At 45.3% G+C, this 17,562-nt stretch overlaps 1 protein-coding gene across 1 annotated transcript in view; it reads left to right on the top strand.

The window, feature by feature from the left end:
* The first annotated feature begins 588 nt into the window (after nucleotides 1-588).
* The window catches only part of PLCB3 (phospholipase C beta 3), a 347,318-nt gene continuing 330,344 nt past the window's right edge, over nucleotides 589-17,562 (top strand). Inside the window, exon 1 of the mRNA XM_082270020.1 lies at nucleotides 589-779. Coding sequence (XP_082126146.1) covers nucleotides 681-779 — 99 coding nt within the window. The 5' untranslated portion in view covers nucleotides 589-680. The remainder of the gene's footprint in view (nucleotides 780-17,562) is intronic.

Raw genomic sequence — 17,562 nt, 5'->3', positions numbered from 1 at the left:
GGCACTACGATGCACACACAGTGGTTGCTGTGAATGAACCCTGAGGTTGCATGAGATCCCTCAGTATTCAGGCAGTGTGAGTCCAATCCACTTTGCTGTGCCTCAGGGGTGTAGGTGCAGAGACCAGCCCCCGCCTGTCAATGTCAGCCTGAAATATGCTGCTGTTAGAGGCTGCACTGATCAGTCCTGACTTCTAGGACCCCCATAGGTTGAGGAAGGTGAGCGGTGAACACAGCACACCTTCCTATATTACTCCTCACTCCCCTGAGCCCATGTGCTCCGGCTCCAGCCCGCTGTCATATGTCATCCTCAGAGCAGAGCGTGCCTGTATGTGGGCGGGGTCACCTGAGAGGCCGGTATGTGAGGAATGTGACGGGACAGGCCACTCCCCTGCACTCCACACAGGTGCCAGGACGGGACGGGGCCGCTGAATGGCGGAGGCGGGTCACGTGATGCGGGAGAAATGCTGAGCGGGGTAGTGCGGTGATAAGAGAACTTTCCTCCTTCCTGGTACAAGGACCGTCTCATCCCCGACTTCTCCCAGCCCGCCCCGTCCCCGCCCCCCTGTGAGTCGGTGCCGCCCCCTCGTCTCCTCCCCTCACCTCTCCCTCCTAGTCAGTCCCCGCTTGTCTCTCCTCACCTCCCTTTTCTCTTCTTGCCCCCCTGACCTGCCCTCAGTCATGGCGGGGGCCCGGCCGGGGGTACACGCTCTGCAGCTGGAGCCGGTGCGGGTGCCGGAGATTCTACAACGGGGCAGCAAGTTCATCAAATGGGACGAGGTGAGAGCGGAGCATGGACGGGGGGAGGAGGAAGAAGAAGGGGGGGGGGGGGAACTTTCTACAATCACTGACAGCAACTTCTCCACACTGAGACCTCACCGGGGTCACCCAGCATGGGGGAGGGGAGTGTGCTGGGACTTGTAGTGCGCAGACAGCAGGGGGAGCCCAACACCCTGTTACCCCATCTACAATCTGTTCTCATGAGTGATGAGGAGTAATAAGTGATGGGGTCACTATGATGAGGAGTAATAAGTGATGGGGTCACTATGATGAGGAGTAATAAGTGATGGGGGTCACTATGATGAGGAGTAATAATTGATGGGGTCACTATGATGAGGAGTAATAATAATTGATGGGGTCACTATGATGAGGAGTAATAATAAGTGATGGGGTCACTATGATGAGGAGTAATAATAAGTGATGGGGTCACTATGATGAGGAGTAATAAGTGATGGGGTCACTATGATGAGGAGTAATAAGTGATGGGGTCACTATGATGAGGAGTAATAATAAGTGATGGGGTCACTATGATGAGGAGTAATAAGTGATGGGGTCACTATGATGAGGAGTAATAATAAGTGATGGGGTCACTATGATGAGGAGTAATAATAAGTGATGGGGTCACTATGATGAGGAGTAATAATAAGTGATGGGGTCACTATGATGAGGAGTAATAATAAGTGATGGGGGTCACTATGATGAGGAGTAATAAGTGATGGGGTCACTATGATGAGGAGTAATAATAAGTGATGGGGTCTCTATGATGAGGAGTAATAAGTGATGGGGTCACTATGATGAGGAGTAATAAGTGATGGGGTCACTATGATGAGGAGTAATAATAAGTGATGGGGTCACTATGATGAGGAGTAATAATAAGTGATGGGGTCACTATGATGAGGAGTAATAATAAGTGATGGGGGTCACTATGATGAGGAGTAATAAGTGATGGGGTCACTATGATGAGGAGTAATAATAAGTGATGGGGTCTCTATGATGAGGAGTAATAAGTGATGGGGTCACTATGATGAGGAGTAATAAGTGATGGGGTCACTATGATGAGGAGTAATAATAAGTGATGGGGTCACTATGATGAGGAGTAATAATAAGTGATGGGGTCACTATGATGAGGAGTAATAAGTGATGGGGTCACTATGATGAGGAGTAATAATAAGTGATGGGGTCACTATGATGAGGAGTAATAATAAGTGATGGGGTCACTATGATGAGGAGTAATAATAAGTGATGGGGTCACTATGATGAGGAGTAATAAGTGATGTGGTGACTATGATGAGGAGTAATAAGTGATGGGGTCACTATGATGAGGAGTAATAAGTGATGGGGTGACTATGATGAGGAGTAATAAGTGATGGGGTCACTATGATGAGGAGTAATAAGTGATGGGGTCACTATGATGAGGAGTAATAAGTGATGTGGTGACTATGATGAGGAGTAATAAGTGATGGGGTCACTATGATGAGGAATGTGTCTGTTTTGGGGGCGGGGTCCCCCATGTGATGTTTTCGGGGACCCTGCATACGCTGTTTTCCCTACAATCTCACCTGGAGGAAATCCCTGCCGGCCTCACTTCATTCAACAAAGGTTAATTGTTCCATTTACTTTTGCCAAAGAGGTCTAAAGGAACATGTCAGGCTGTAGAGTGGCTGCATCCAATCAGAGTCAGCCGTTTGTCAGGTATTTTGACAGCCAGTGGAGTCAGCTGTCAAAATAGAATAGCCACAGCGGGAGATTAGTCCATTGGCATTGTATAGTGTAGGATGGATGGAGGATTCTGTCAGTGGGTTTTTTGTTTTCATCCCTTACTATGGGGTTAATTACCTAAAGCTGGAGAACGCAACATCTTGTGCAGCTCTGCATAGAAACCAATCTGCTTCCAGGTCCTTTTGTCAATGTTAAAGAAGCTGAAGTTAGAAGCTGATTGGCTACCATGCAGAGCTGCACCGGATTTTGCACTCCTCTAGTCTTAGTAAACCAACCCCTAGAGTGTATGGCAAGTTTTACCTGCCAGGGCAGCAGCAATAGAACAGCAGAGGTGTATTGCAATAATTAAAAATCTTTCTCCAAACCCCATGGTGTTTTCTCCTGCCAGTGATGGGCAGAGAAGACATGGGAGGGTGATTGAGTCTTGGCTGCCCACTTCCCCAGTGTCTATGGACAGCTTTATATTCCATTGTCTGGCTGTGCATTGTAGAGCCACAAGTGTCTAATAGTTTTCATCTGCTGAGCTGGGATAAATAGGTCTCATTGTTGTGGTCGATGAAAGGGGGTTGGGATTGTTTTGGAGACTCCTGTGTTCTGGTGACAGAGAGGCAGTGAAGGTGTCAGAAGTGGTTTCCGTGGGCAGATGTACATATTACAGTTCTGAGATCACATGTGTTAACCTCTTTCCAACCATTGAACAGCACATTGTTGGGGGGTGGACAATCATCGCTCGCTGGCAGTATTACTTTTTAATGTATGAGTATGCTTAGAAATAATCAGATTTGCTTGCTCTTTTTGAAGATGTTTGCACCATGGTGCTGTAAAGTTTGTGATATACTTGAATAATTAGATGTATCTGGGCTGTATAGCAGGCTACTAGAGCTACATATTACTATTATCTGAGCTGGTCATCTCTAATAAACCAATCCAGGTTCCCAAATACCCTGTACCTGTATAATTGGCCACATTTCCTAGTTGGTATTTGCATAAGGCCAGCCCCCCACTGCCTCCTTGCACCTTCCCAGAAGTTGAGTTTTTAGGGGACTCTAGGGGTGCATTGTGGTAGGCAAGCGTGTTAGAGGTAAAATGTGACACCAGGGAATGACTGTCATACAGGTGGAGGCTTGCTTTGTTTTATTTTTAGGATCATGTGATAATTGTATTTTCCTTCTCTGCGTTGCGATCTTTGGTGCACTTTTATCTCTGAACCTCACTTTTTCTGTGGTTGTTTGTCTTAAATACGTACCAGAGCTGCAGTTGGATTTCTACGTCCAATTAAATTACTAGCATTTCTTTTAAAGCGGTAGTAAACTGCACCATTTTTTTTTTTAAAACCTTGCAAGGTAAAGGCACAATGTGCTAGTATGCATCACATACTAGCATATTATGAAATACCTTAGCACAAAGCCCTCCAGTGCTGCGCTGTCATTGGTGACATGTGACTCCATCTTAACCGTGTCTTCCTTCCAGGTCTGTGTCCTCTTGCCATCTCATTTGCCGCGCCGGGATGACGTCACTCCCGCATGCATGGAGCTCTGAAGGGATGGTGAGTGTATACCGTCCCTTCAGAGGGCATGCGCTGGTAGTGTCACTGGCTGCATGCAGTGTGAATATCTCCTAAACTGTGCAGGTGTAGGAGATATTCACTGTACCTACAAGTAAGCCTTGGGCTTACCTGTAGGTACAAGTTCCAAAGAAGGCTTTACTGCCACTTTAAGCATGGAGGGAAAACGGAATACCTGAAGGAAACCCATGCAAGCACAGAATAAATAAGCAAACTCCATATATGTAGTGTCCAGCTCAGACTTTGAACTAAGGACCCCAATGCTGCAAGTAATCACTAAAAAACTGTGCTATCCCCATTGGTGAGCCTTAAAAAAAGAAGTATGGACTTCCAAAAAACAAACAGTTTTCTTCCCCACCGGCTCTGCAGCGAGAACTGAGCGATCAAACATGGCTGATTGCTCAGTTCTCCCCTCAACTCTGGTGGTGGCTGGCTCAGGCTCTCCGCTGATTGCTGAGCATGCTGGCAGTCCAGCCATAAGGTCAGGATCTTGTGCATGCTGGCGGCCCAGGCTTTTGTGCGGATCCAGCCATAGGGTCAGGATCTTGTGCATGCTGGCGGCCCAGGCTTTTGTGCGGATCCAGCCATAGATCCAGGATCTTGTGCATGCTGGCGGCCCAGGCTTTTGTGCGGATCCAGCCATAGGGTCAGGATCTTGTGCATGCTGGCGGCCCAGGCTTTTGTGCGGATCCAGCCATAGATCCAGGATCTTGTGCATGCTGGCGGCCCAGGCTTTTGTGCGGATCCAGCCATAGATCCAGGATCTTGTGCATGCTGGCGGCCCAGGCTTTTGTGCGGATCCAGCCATAAGGTCAGGATCTTGTGCATGCTGGCGGCCCAGGCTTTTGTGCGGATCCAGCCATAGGGTCAGGATCTTGTGCATGCTGGCGGCCCAGGCTTTTGTGCGGATCCAGCCATAGGGTCAGGATCTTGTGCATGCTGGCGGCCCAGGCTTTTGTGCGGATCCAGCCATAGATCCAGGATCTTGTGCATGCTGGCGGCCCAGGCTTTTGTGCGGATCCAGCCATAGGGTCAGGATCTTGTGCATGCTGGCGGCCCAGGCTTTTGTGCGGATCCAGCCATAGATCCAGGATCTTGTGCATGCTGGCGGCCCAGGCTTTTGTGCGGATCCAGCCATAGGGTCAGGATCTTGTGCATGCTGGCGGCCCAGGCTCTTGTGTGGATCCAGCCATAGATCCAGGATCTTGTGCATGCTGGCGGCCCAGGCTTTTGTGCGGATCCAGCCATAGATCCAGGATCTTGTGCATGCTGGCGGCCCAGGCTTTTGTGCGGATCCAGCCATAGGGTCAGGATCTTGTGCATGCTGGCGGCCCAGGATTTTGTGCGGATCCAGCAATAGGGTCAGGATCTTGAGCATGCTGGCGGCCCAGGATTTTGTGCGGATCCAGCCATAGGGTCAGGATCTTGTGCATGCTGGCGGCCCAGGCTTTTGTGCGGATCCAGCCATATGGTCAGGATCTTTTTGGAACATGGGCCCGCTATGCAACATTGGCTGACAGTGAGCTTTAGCCTGCTGTCGGCTGAAAGTGTGTCACCGGTGTGCAGAACAAACTGCACTCCTGTGTCCTACAGGAAAAAAATTGCCCAAAAAAGCTTTGGTCATACTGCTCCTTTTAAACCTAACCTAAGGCCTGTACGCTGCAATGACAAGACCAAAAAGGCAGTGGCAATGGCGGCCAATCAAAATTTCTGATATCCTTTATAGGTCAGCCTATACTGCACTGCTGACAGCTGGTTGGTTTACTGTGGTGACTGCACTGATACTTCCTAACTGCTCCTGGCAATTTATTGGGTTATACTGTAGTTCATAACTAAGTTATGAAAGAACTGAAGCAGAGTATAAAGTTATTATTGCCATTGAAAGAAGCAGAAATAGAAAAGCAAGAACCCTGGGAGGTTTCCATTTGTGCCCCATGCTTCTGAGAATGCTAGATGCTTGTATGTCTTGCTGATTCTCTTGCTGAAGTATTTTGAGTTGCTGGAAGTATGCAGATAAGAACTTATTGACTTTTTTTCCCCAGCGCTCCTGATCTGTATACTTGTTGTGGGTCGATGACTCCTAACAGTCAGGAAACGAGCATACCTGGAAGTACCATCTAGTTTGTTTGCTTTCAGTAGCTGGAGAGAAGGGAGGATTTATGCTGCAATGTGGCGGATATTAAAAAGCACCCTGCATGGTTTGCTTTAAAGTGATGGCCTTTATTGGCTACCAAATGACTAAGACGGAAGCTTGCAAAATACATTTTCATTCACACCTGAGCATATCGTTTTCAGGGGTTTTTTTTGGGCTTTTTTCAGGTGTTTTTGGGCTTTTTTTCAGGTGTTTTTGGGCTTTTTTTCAGGTGTTTTTGGGCTTTTTTTCAGGTGTTTTTGGGCTTTTTTTCAGGTGTTCTTGGGCTTTTTTTCAGGTGTTTTTGGGCTTTTTTTCAGGTGTTTTTGGGCTTTTTTTCAGGTGTTCTTGGGCTTTTTTTCAGGTGTTCTTGGGCTTTTTTTCAGGTGTTTTTGGGCTTTTTTTCAGGTGTTCTTGGGCTTTTTTTCAGGTGTTCTTGGGCTTTTTTTCAGGTGTTCTTGGGCTTTTTTTCAGGTGTTCTTGGGCTTTTTTTCAGGTGTTCTTGGGCTTTTTTTCAGGTGTTCTTGGGCTTTTTTTCAGGTGTTCTTGGGCTTTTTTTTTAGGTGTTCTTGGGCTTTTTTTTTAGGTGTTCTTGGGCTTTTTTTCATGTGTTCTTGGGCTTTTTTTCAGGTGTTCTTGGGCTTTTTTTCAGGTGTTCTTGGGCTTTTTTTCAGGTGTTCTTGGGCTTTTTTTCAGGTGTTCTTGGGCTTTTTTTTTAGGTGTTCTTGGGCTTTTTTTCAGGTGTTCTTGGGCTTTTTTTTTAGGTGTTCTTGGGCTTTTTTTTAGGTGTTTTTTTTTTTTTTTGGGCATTTTTCAGGGGTTTATTTGGGCATTTTCAGGAGTTTATTTGGGCATTTTCAGGTGTTTTTTGGGGCTTTTTTTTCCAGGTGTGTTTTTGGGCTTTTTTAGGGTGTTTTTTGCAGGTGTTTGGAGGCAGGCATTGACATCTATCAAACACTAGTAAACAGCCAAAAAAGAAGCTCATGTACTTTTTTGAGCTTCAGGTGTTTTGCTTCAGGAGACAAAAACACTCAGATGTAAACAGGGGCCATTAAAATGAATGGGATTTTGCATTCACACGTGAGCATATCGTTTTCAGGTGTTTTTTAGGCGTTTTTTCTAGCATTTTTTGGGAGTTTCTCCGGCGTTTTTTGGGTGTTTTATGAGCGTTTTTTGGGGCGTTTTTAGCAGGCGTTCGGGTGTGGGTGGTGTTAAAAGGGGTGGAGACCATCTGTGTGTTTGAAAAACGCCTGTGAAACACCGATAGCGGTGTTCTAATGCATTTCTATGGGACCAGACCAGCTCTTGATCAGCCCAAAAAGTAGCTCCTGTACTTTTTTCAGCTACAGGCGTTTTGCTTCAGGGGACAAAACGCTCAGATGGGAACAGGGGCCATTGAAATGAATGGGATTTTGATTGTTGGGCATTTTGGATTTTCACAGATGAGCGTTTTATGAGTTGAAATACGCTCAGGTGTGAACAGGGCTTATACTACTGACAGGGCCTCGGGACAGGATAGGGGACATGCTGGTTGGCTAATGAACGTTGTCATTTTACCTCCAAACTTTGTAGTGTGCTTAGGCCAAAACTATACCATTGGCAGCAAAAGATGACTTGCTACTTGAACTTGAGTTGTGCCAAGATAATAACATGCCTCATGTTCCGCATATGAAGAGAATGAATTGTTGATAATATGTTGTCATCCGAAAACCTAATCCAATTATAAGGTGATTTTTACTATGTTTGTAAAGGTAACTTGTGCTTGCCCAGTTGTTATGTGGATCGTTTGGTTGCTCTAGTTTAGTAAATGACCTAGAATGATCCTGAAGAACAGGAGTTGTGACTTCACTGTATGCTTGTTTAGGGTCAGTGACTTGGAAAGCATTGTAGATAGAGAACCAGCATGACAGCTAGATGATTGACATTTCTTAACCACTTAAGCCCCGGAAGATTTTACCCCCTTCCTGACCAGGGCCTATTTTGCGATTCGGCACTGCGTGATTTTAACGGACAATTGCGCGGTCGTGCGACGCTGTACCCAAATGAAATTGACGTCCTTTTTTTCCCACAAACAGAGCTTTCTTTTGGTGGTATTTGATCACCTGTGCAATTTTTGATCATGTGCTATAAACAAAAAAAGAGCGACAATTTTGCAAAAATAACAATATTTTTCAAATTTTTTTAATATGAAATTCCCCCCCCCCCAAAAAAAATGTAAAAATCTAATTTTTTTAACATTTTAGGCCAATTTGTTTTCTGCTACATATGTTTGGTAAAAAAAAACGTAATTTGCGCAAAAGTTATTGTGTTTACTAACTAAGGGAAATATTTTAGTCATTTTTATTGTTTTTTTTTTTTTAACGAGTAATGGCGGCGATCTGCGATTTTATTTGCGGGACTGCGGCATTGTGGAGGACAGATCGGACCCTTGACTGACATTTTTGACACTTTTGGGGGTACCAGTGACATTACTGCAGTAATCAGTGCTATACATATGCACTGTTATTGTTAAAATGACACTGGCAGGGAAGGGGTTAACTTTATTTGAGAAGGAGGGGTTAAGTGTGTCCCTCGGGGCGTGCTTCTAACTGTGATTGGATGTGGCTTTACATGTAACAGCAGAGATCTACAGTCCTACATAGCAGGACCGTATGATCTCTGCTGTTACACAGGGGAGAATGACAGGCGGCTTTGTTTACATTAGCCGTCTGCCTTTCTCCCGATGTAATGGACTATCGCGAGTGACCGGCGGACATCGGGTCCACCGATCACTCGCGCGGGAGGGTCTGTGAGCGAACGGGAGCTGGAGCGCGCTCGCTCGCTGGCGCCTCACAGGCTAGCGACGTACCCCTACATCACTTTGCCTGTGAGGGGCTGACTGCCGACGTAAATCGTCGTTAGGCAGTCGGCAAGTGGTTAAGAAGCAGATCAGCTCACAAGTTCCCGCTTATTTATCATAGATTGATTTCTTGAAATATTTTCTCTTAAATTCTTTAGTTTCTTAGATGTTGTTACCTATGCAAAAGTGCCATTGCATATATTTCAGGATTTTTTTTTTTTTTGGTAATCTACCAGTTCTCAGTAAACTTAGTCTGTGTATACAGTAAAGCATGCTTGTTATACTCACTGTGGAACCTAAGGGGTTAATCCTCTGCATTGTGTAAAATGGCTGTTTGATCCTCCCCTTCTTTTACTGTCCCCATCAATCTGCTGATATTACAAAGCCTTGGAGGCACTCTGCACATGATGCTCAGTTTGGTGTGTTTTGCTACAGAATTATTATTATGATTATTATTTTTTTTTTAATTTGGGGGAGTGCATGTGATCAGCACAGGGCCAATCAGCACTGTCCAGACAGGGTCAGGGGTCATGCCACCTTAGGATAGTCAGAGGAGAATGAAAACTCCTCTTACAAGATTTAACCAGACACTGATAGAAGTCACAAGAGTGCTCTAATGCTCTAACCGCTGACAAGGAAAGGTTTTTAGCAGTTTATATTTACTAAAATAATAGCATTTCCATGTTCTGTGTACGGTGGGAGACCAGATATAGTGACTGCAGGCTCCTGGGTTTAGTAACACTTTAACACTAGTAAACACTATTAGAAATTTGATGAAAATATCCATATTTGGAACAATCATGAAATTTTCTGTTTGTTAGCACATTGCTTTGGAGAGCCAATATATAATGTTCAGTCAAAGGAAGGAACCTGTTGGAAAAATGTTCTTGTTCGGTTATTATAACGTCCAATTTTCATTTTAAATCACAGTATTCGTCCTATAAATCGAATGAGCAAATCTGCGTATGATTGGAAACAAAGTCCATCCATAGACTAGACCAGTGATAGCGAGCCTTGGCACCCCACATGTTTTGGAAGTACATTTCTATTGATGCAGTTCCGAAACCTGTGGGGTGCCAAGGTTGGCCATCACTGGACTAGACCGACAATATCTATGTATGTGGGAAGTTGTATTCTGTCATTTCTGAGAATTTTCTTATGATTTTAGGAATTCTCGTTTTCAACATGGGACAAGAACAGGTCCAATCGCATGACAAGTCACAGCCGGCAGTGGCACCGTTCCAGTCAGTGTGACACCGACTTTGCGGCGCTGTAATGATTTACAAAAGTAGTTCTGGTTCTACCTTTGCTGATTTCGGGTGCGACTTCACTAGACATCTGTGCATAAAGCCGAACCGATGTCTTTCAAGTCGTAACTGAAGTCGTTGCTTTAAAATTGTGCAATTTCAGATGAAGTTGCACGATTTCAAAGCCGTGTTCGGTGTGAACGAGGGCTAATTGTCAAAGCTTAAGGCCCCTTTCACACGGGCTTTTCGATCCGCTCCATCTGTCAGTTTTTCAGGTGGACCTGATCAGATGCACCATGCATCCCTATGGAACAGCGGATGTCAGCGGTGACATGTCCGCTGACACTGGCTGCCATCTGATCCAATCCTGTTTGTGAAATCCAGACGGATGGAAACCCTATTTTCTATCTGTCTGGAGCATCGGATAAGACAAGATCAGAGAGGCGGTCTGTTTTCATCCGATCTCCCATAGAGGAGAGCGGGGATCTGACAGGTCTGTCTCTGTAAAATAAGCGGAGACGGAGCTGTCATCTGCCTGCTCAGCGGGAATCGGCAGATCGATCCCTGCTGAGCAAAACGGAGTCCATCGGGCGCACCGCTCGTGTGAAAGGGGCCTTAGAGCCCATTCACACTAGCGCGACTTGTGAGGCGACTTGTGTCGCCCCAGGTCGCTTGACATAACAAAAGCAATGTTAATCAATCAGTGCCGTCTTAATTGGCACTACTGAAGTCGCTCCGACTTCAGAAAAGGGTCCTGTACTACTTTGAGGCGACCTGTGATCCGACTGTCCCATATACTTCAATGAGAGTCGCCTCCTTATCTTAATTGACACGACTTGTTATCAGACTTTCCAGGAAGAAGAAAGAGATTAGCCAGGCATTCCCCACATTGCAGCCATGCCTATGTGATATATATATATATGTATATGTAATGGTATATATATTCCATTATCTCTGCTTGGTCTGTGTGAGTGGCACTGGTGGACACAGATAAGTGGCACTGGTGGACACTGATTCATGGCACTGATACGTGGCACTGGTGGACACTGATTTGTGGCACTGGTGGACACATACGTGGCACTGGTGGGCAGTGGCACTGGTGGACACTGATACGTGGCACTGGTGGACACTGATTTGTGGCACTGGTGGGCAATGAGGAAATGAGTAAAAAAAAAACAGAAAAGGGGAATTAGGTCACAACACATCATATTCTTATTGGCCAAACACAAAGTCGTCTGTCATTTAAGTCGCACAAAATAATTCACAAGTCGCGCTGAAGTCGCGGTAAAGTCGCTGTAAAAAGTCGCTCCGACATGGGGCGACTTATGGTCGTGGCAGTGTGAACCGGCTCTTATTGAACAAGCTGAAGTTAGAAGCTGGCTACCATGCACCAGATTCGGAGTGCTCCAGTTTTAGTAAATCTCCCCAATTGTATTCTAATCATGTCTCAGAAAATTGATCTCTTGAGCCTAATGTATAAACTCTAATTGCTGCTAATAAGTTATGTAGGTGGCCTATACCTTCCATCTCTTTTTATTAGAACACCCTTGTTTTATCATTGTTGATGTGCTGGTATCATTGTGTAGATATTATAAAGGATAGTGGAAATCACAAGCCAGTGAGAAATCACCATGTTTCAGATTCCCTCCCTTGGCTTATAAAGTCTTTTTTTGTTGACAGTGGCGTGTTTCCTGTGTGAATTAAATCCCGGGCGCTCCGTTCACACTCATAACTTTTGTAGCTACAACATAGTTCATGTTACAAATCACAGGCTCTGTCGTGTTTTTGTTTCTGTTAAACAAACGTCATTTTGCCTGAGGACAGGAGCGAGTTAATGATCCCGGGCCCGCAATTTGCTGGATAGTTCTCTTATGTTTACCAACATGGCTTTCACAGAATTAATAGTTAGAAAAGAGGAGGACTATCTGGCTGGTGACCAAGGAATGGCAGAAGAATTTGCATTGCAATTGAATTTCCTTATTCAGTCAATAGCCATTTATACCGGATCTGTAGTAAATTGATTGTATCTTGGCCATCGAAAGCTGTACAAACCAGATGCCCTTTGATTGTCACATGAAGGAAATTGTCAGTTTATGATAGACAAAGGCTGTTTTTTATTCTTGAACATCAGAAGATTGTCAAATGCACGTTTATGCTCATGGCTTATTTTCATGGGTATTTTGGTTACAAAAGTATTTTGATGCCTACAAAGTATTCTGCACTATTATGTTGGCATTTTAGTTAAAAGATGTATGGGGTGATAAAAAAAAACAAACATTATATATACACACATTTTATTTATTTATTTATATATAGTCCAGTTCCCCGATATCCTTTTTAAGAACTGGTGCCCAAAACTGAACTTCATATTCCAGATGAGGTCTTACTAATGATTTGTACAGGGGAAAAATTATCTCTCTCTCTCTCTCTCTCTCTCTCTCTCTCTCTCTCTCTCTCTCTCTCTCTCTCTCTCTCTCTCTCTCTCTCTCTCTCTCTCTCTCTCTCTCTCTCTCTCTCTCTCTCTCTCTCTCTCTCTCTCTCTCTCTCTCTCTCTCTCTCTCTCTCTCTCTCTCTCTCTCTCTCTCTCTCTCTCTCTCTCTCTCTCTCTCTCTCTCTCTCTCTCTCTCTCTCTCTCTCTCTCTCTCTCTCTCTCTCTCTCTCTCTCTCTCTCTCTCTCTCTCTCTCTCTCGCTCGCGCTCTCTCTCGCGCTCTCTCTCGCGCTCTCTCTCTCTCTCGCGCTCTCTCTCTCTCTCGCGCTCTCTCTCTCTCTCGCGCTCTCTCTCTCTCTCGCGCGCTCTCTCGCGCTCTCTCTCTCTCTCGCTCTCTCTCTCTCTCGCTCTCTCTCGCGCTCTCTCTCTCTCTCGCGCTCTCTCTCTCTCTCGCGCTCTCTCGCGCTCTCTCTCTCTCTCGCGCTCTCTCTCTCTCTCGCGCTCTCTCGCGCTCTCTCTCTCTCTCTCTCTCTCTCGCTCTCTCTCTCTCTCTCGCTCGCTCTCTCGCTCTCTCTCTCTCGCTCGCTCTCTCGCTCTCTCTCTCGCTCGCTCTCTCGCTCTCTCGCTCTCTCGCTCTCTCGCTCTCTCGCTCTCTCGCTCTCTCGCTCTCTCGCTCTCTCGCTCTCTCGCTCTCTCGCTCTCTCGCTCTCTCGCTCTCTCGCTCTCTCGCTCTCTCGCTCTCTCGCTCTCTCTCTCGCTCTCTCTCTCGCTCTCTCGCTCTCTCGCTCTCTCTCTCGCTCTCTCTCTCGCTCTCTCTCTCGCTCTCTCGCTCTCTCGCTCTCTCTCTCTCTCGCTCTCTCTCTCGCTCTCTCGCTCTCTCTCTCTCTCTCTCTCTCGCTCTCTCTCTCGCTCTCTCGCTCTCTCTCTCTCTCTCTCTCTCGCTCTCTCGCTCTCTCGCTCTCTCTCTCTCGCTCTCTCGCTCTCTCGCTCTCTCTCTCGCTCTCTCTCTCGCTCTGTATATAATCAAGCTTTAATAAAACAATAGTGAAAAACTTACAAGCAAAGCACTTTATTCAAGTGCAAACGATCAGCGCTCTCAGTATACAATTAGACTGTAAGGATGGCCGCGGGTGACGTCATGAGTTGCTCCTCCACCTGTACACGTTACGTCCTGGCTGGGACTTCCTCAGTGGGAATGGGGCCGCTCCTAAATACACTTGCAAGCTCCATGGAAACCAAATGCAACCTATCGGAACCAGCTGATTTGACTGCGCAGCTACCCAGCATAACAAGTGAAACGGAAGCCAGTACGAATTATAATGATCAATCACTGAACTTCCATCAATATTGTACGTCAAACTCCTCCTATCAACTATACATGTGCTAATATTAAAGTGGAGTTCCACCCTAATTTTATACTTACCTCCATCTTCTCGCTCCGGGTCACCTGAAAAAGAAATGGATAATCGCATTTTTTTTTTTTACTTACCTCGTAGCGAATAAAATATACTTACCTTACTTCCTTCTTCCTCCTTCCTCGGCCGCGGCCCGTCGTCACTTCCTGGCTCTGCAATGATTCCTGGGAGTTGAACGTCATCGCTCCCAGGAATCATTGCGCCTGCACCGGCCCCGCCGTCACTTCCGGGTCGCGCGCGTCATCCCTCCACAGCTTCTGGCCATGCCCAGAAGCTGTTTAGAAGGGGATGACGCGCGCGACCCGGAAGTGACGGCGGGGCCGGCGCAGAGCATCGTGGGACCGAAGAAGGCGAAAGAGGATGCCGAAGAGGATCTCGTTGGCTTCAAGCTGCCCACATCTGAGATGGCAGCGCTGGACAAGACGTTTTTGTCAAGTATTTGTCCTAACAGGTAAGTGCAACCCGGGACAGATCAGAGGCTAGCCATTGTGGAATGTACTAGCCCTGACTGTCCCGGGGGTATTTAAAAAAAAAAAAAATAAAAATTCCAGGGTGGAACTCCGCTTTAAGGGGGGCTCCCAACCTCCACAGAATCAATAAAATAATGAATGATATTTTCACATACCAGTTGACACTATATGTTTTACGTTTTTAAATTCAATTTAAAATCAGTATATTATATCACATTATCTGTTTTTTATTTTGTAATTTCTATGTTATTTTTTTATATTTTATTTTTCAATCATTATTTATTTTTCATTTATTTTTGGGGCTTGCATATATTGTGAAAGGATGGCCGTGGTTGAGTCGCAAGTTTTAATGAATGATATTTTCACATACCAGTTGACGCTATATTTTATTATTTTATTGATTCTGTGGAGGTTGGGAGCTCCCTTTAACATTGGCACATGTATAGTTGATAGGAGGAGTGGTGTTCCCTTAGCTGATATATGTGAGGTTTAGGTTGGTGTTCCATTTAAACCAGCTTTATTAATAGTGAGGGCGACTCCAGAATTAAAATTTTACCCCCATATTGGTTTGACTCAGTATAGTGTTGACGTACAATAGATGGAAGTTCAGTGATTGATCATTATAATTCGTACTGGCTTCCGTTTCACTTGTTATGCTGTGGAGCTGCACAGTCAAATCGGCTGGTTCTGATAGGTTGCATTTGGTTTCCATGGAGCTTGCAAGTGTATTTAGGAACGGGTTGACTATGGGTTTCCTTTCCCGCTGACGAAGTCCTGCCAAGGACGTAACGCGTACAGGGGAGGAGCAACATGTGATGTTACCCGCGGCCATCCTTAGTCTAAATGTATACTGAGAGCGCTAATCGTTTGCACTTGAATGAAGTGCTTTGCTTGTAAGTTTTTTTTTTTACTGCTGTTTTATTAAAGCTTGTTTTATATACCGAGAGTACTAGATGTTCTTTCATTTATTTTACATACCACAGATGGATTTTATCACAACTATTGTATGCTGACTGGAGTATCTTTGACACCATTGGGGAAGGTGCATTGGGACCTGTTTGGTCTTATGAAGGAGCTGAGAGGCTGCTTATGACTGTGGTGGAGGGATTCTCACAGCGGCACCTGCATGTCCCAATTTCAAGCTCTTACTTTATATGATCATCTTATGATTTTATGATTTGTATTTTATAGTATTCTTTTTGCGCAGCACTACTTTATCTGATTGAATTTATCTAAGATATTGTGCCTTGACCTTTTAAGTGTTCAGCTTGCATAGTATGTATGACTGCAGTTGGGACATTGGACTTCGTCTGCAGTATCAAACAATATCCATGTATAATACTTTGCTTGGTTTATATATTGGAAATAAATCCCCGTTCTCTTCAATATATGGTAAATCCATTCTCCAGAGACACGCAATGTAAGTCAGTGATGGACCTCATGTAAGCTAGCACAGGTATTCCTCTGTACAAAATGCATTTCCTTGCATTTGCTGCATCATTGACCAGCAATAAGGGTGCAATAAAGAGTACAAAATAAGTGTATGCTGTACATTTCTACAACTTGTATTCCTTTCAAATACCACAAGTACAGAAAAAAATGTCTTGGTGGACTGAAAACACATGGCATTTTTGTTGATGGAATAGTGTCAGCCCTGCCCAATTCTCTTTTGCTAAACTCCCTCCTAATATTCTTTTCTCCACACCATGAACACTGCTTTTTTTTTTTTTTTTTGTTTTCTGTAGTCCAAGATAAGAACTAGGTGAGCTAATAAGACTCCCTGCCATAATGCAGAAAGGGGTCACATAGCATGACATTTCAGACTTAGCATTACATTTCAGACAAGATCAACAGGTATTGTCTGTACTTATTAAAGAGGAAGTAAACTTCCTCTGCAGACATTTATCTATAGGTAAGCCTATAATAAGGCTTACCTATAGGTAGTGAAAATATCTCCTAAATGTCTACCGTTTAGGAGATATTTACTTTACATGCAGCCAGTGACATCACTGGTGCATGCGATCTGAAGGAATGGCCACGGGTGCCATTCCTTCCAAGCCCCGTGCCGTGAACGGCGGGTCTTGTTCATGTGCGCGGGAGTAACGTCATCGCGGCTCAGGCCAATCACAGCATTTGAGCCCGCGAACCCCGCAGAAACTCCAGGGAAAGTGTCAGCAGTATGCGGGTGCCGCTGGAACAGCTTTGTTCTTGGGTAAGTCTTACACAATGAGCTAGTATGCGATGCTTACTAGCTCATTATGCCTTTATCTTACAGGGCTTTTTTTTAACCACTTTAGGACCGCTCACTGTGCTGCTACTGCAGCACAGCGGCTCCCCTGGGTCCAGCGACGTAGACCTACGTCGCTGGACTCCTAGTGGTCTCGGCGGCACGCGCGTGCCACCTGAGGCTCGCTCCCGCTGTGATTAGACACAGCAGGAGGGGAGGCGGCGATTGCCGCCTCTCTTCCCCGACTGTCGGGGAAAGTGTGAGAAGATCCGCCTGCTTGTGTAAACAAAGCAGGCGGATCTTCTCAGTGACAGACAGGGACAGATCACAGGATTCAGCATAGCTGAACCTGCGATCTGTGTCTGTGTCACAGAACCCCCCCACACACACACACGTCAGTAAGCATGAGGCATATATTTAACCCCTTGATCAACAGTGTTAACCCCTTCCCTGCCAGGGTCATTATTACAGTAACAGTGCTTATTTATTGTACTGATTACTGCAGTAATGTCACTGGTCCCCCCAAAAGTGTCAAATTTCAGTTAGGGGTCCGATCTGTCCGCCGCAATGTCACAGTTCCGCAAAAAATCGCAGATCGCTGCCATTACTAGTAAAAAAATAAAAACAATAAAAATGACATAAATCTTTCCCGTAGTTGGTAAACGCGATAACTTTTGCGCAAACCAATCAAAATATGCTTATTGCGATTTTTTTTTATTTTTTTTTTTTTATTTTGGGTAAA

The sequence above is a fragment of the Pelophylax lessonae genome, assembly GCF_965119305.1.
Source record: "Pelophylax lessonae genome assembly, chromosome: 10".
Classification (NCBI taxonomy): domain Eukaryota; kingdom Metazoa; phylum Chordata; class Amphibia; order Anura; family Ranidae; genus Pelophylax; species Pelophylax lessonae.
This window is presented reverse-complemented; position numbering and strand designations above follow the sequence as displayed.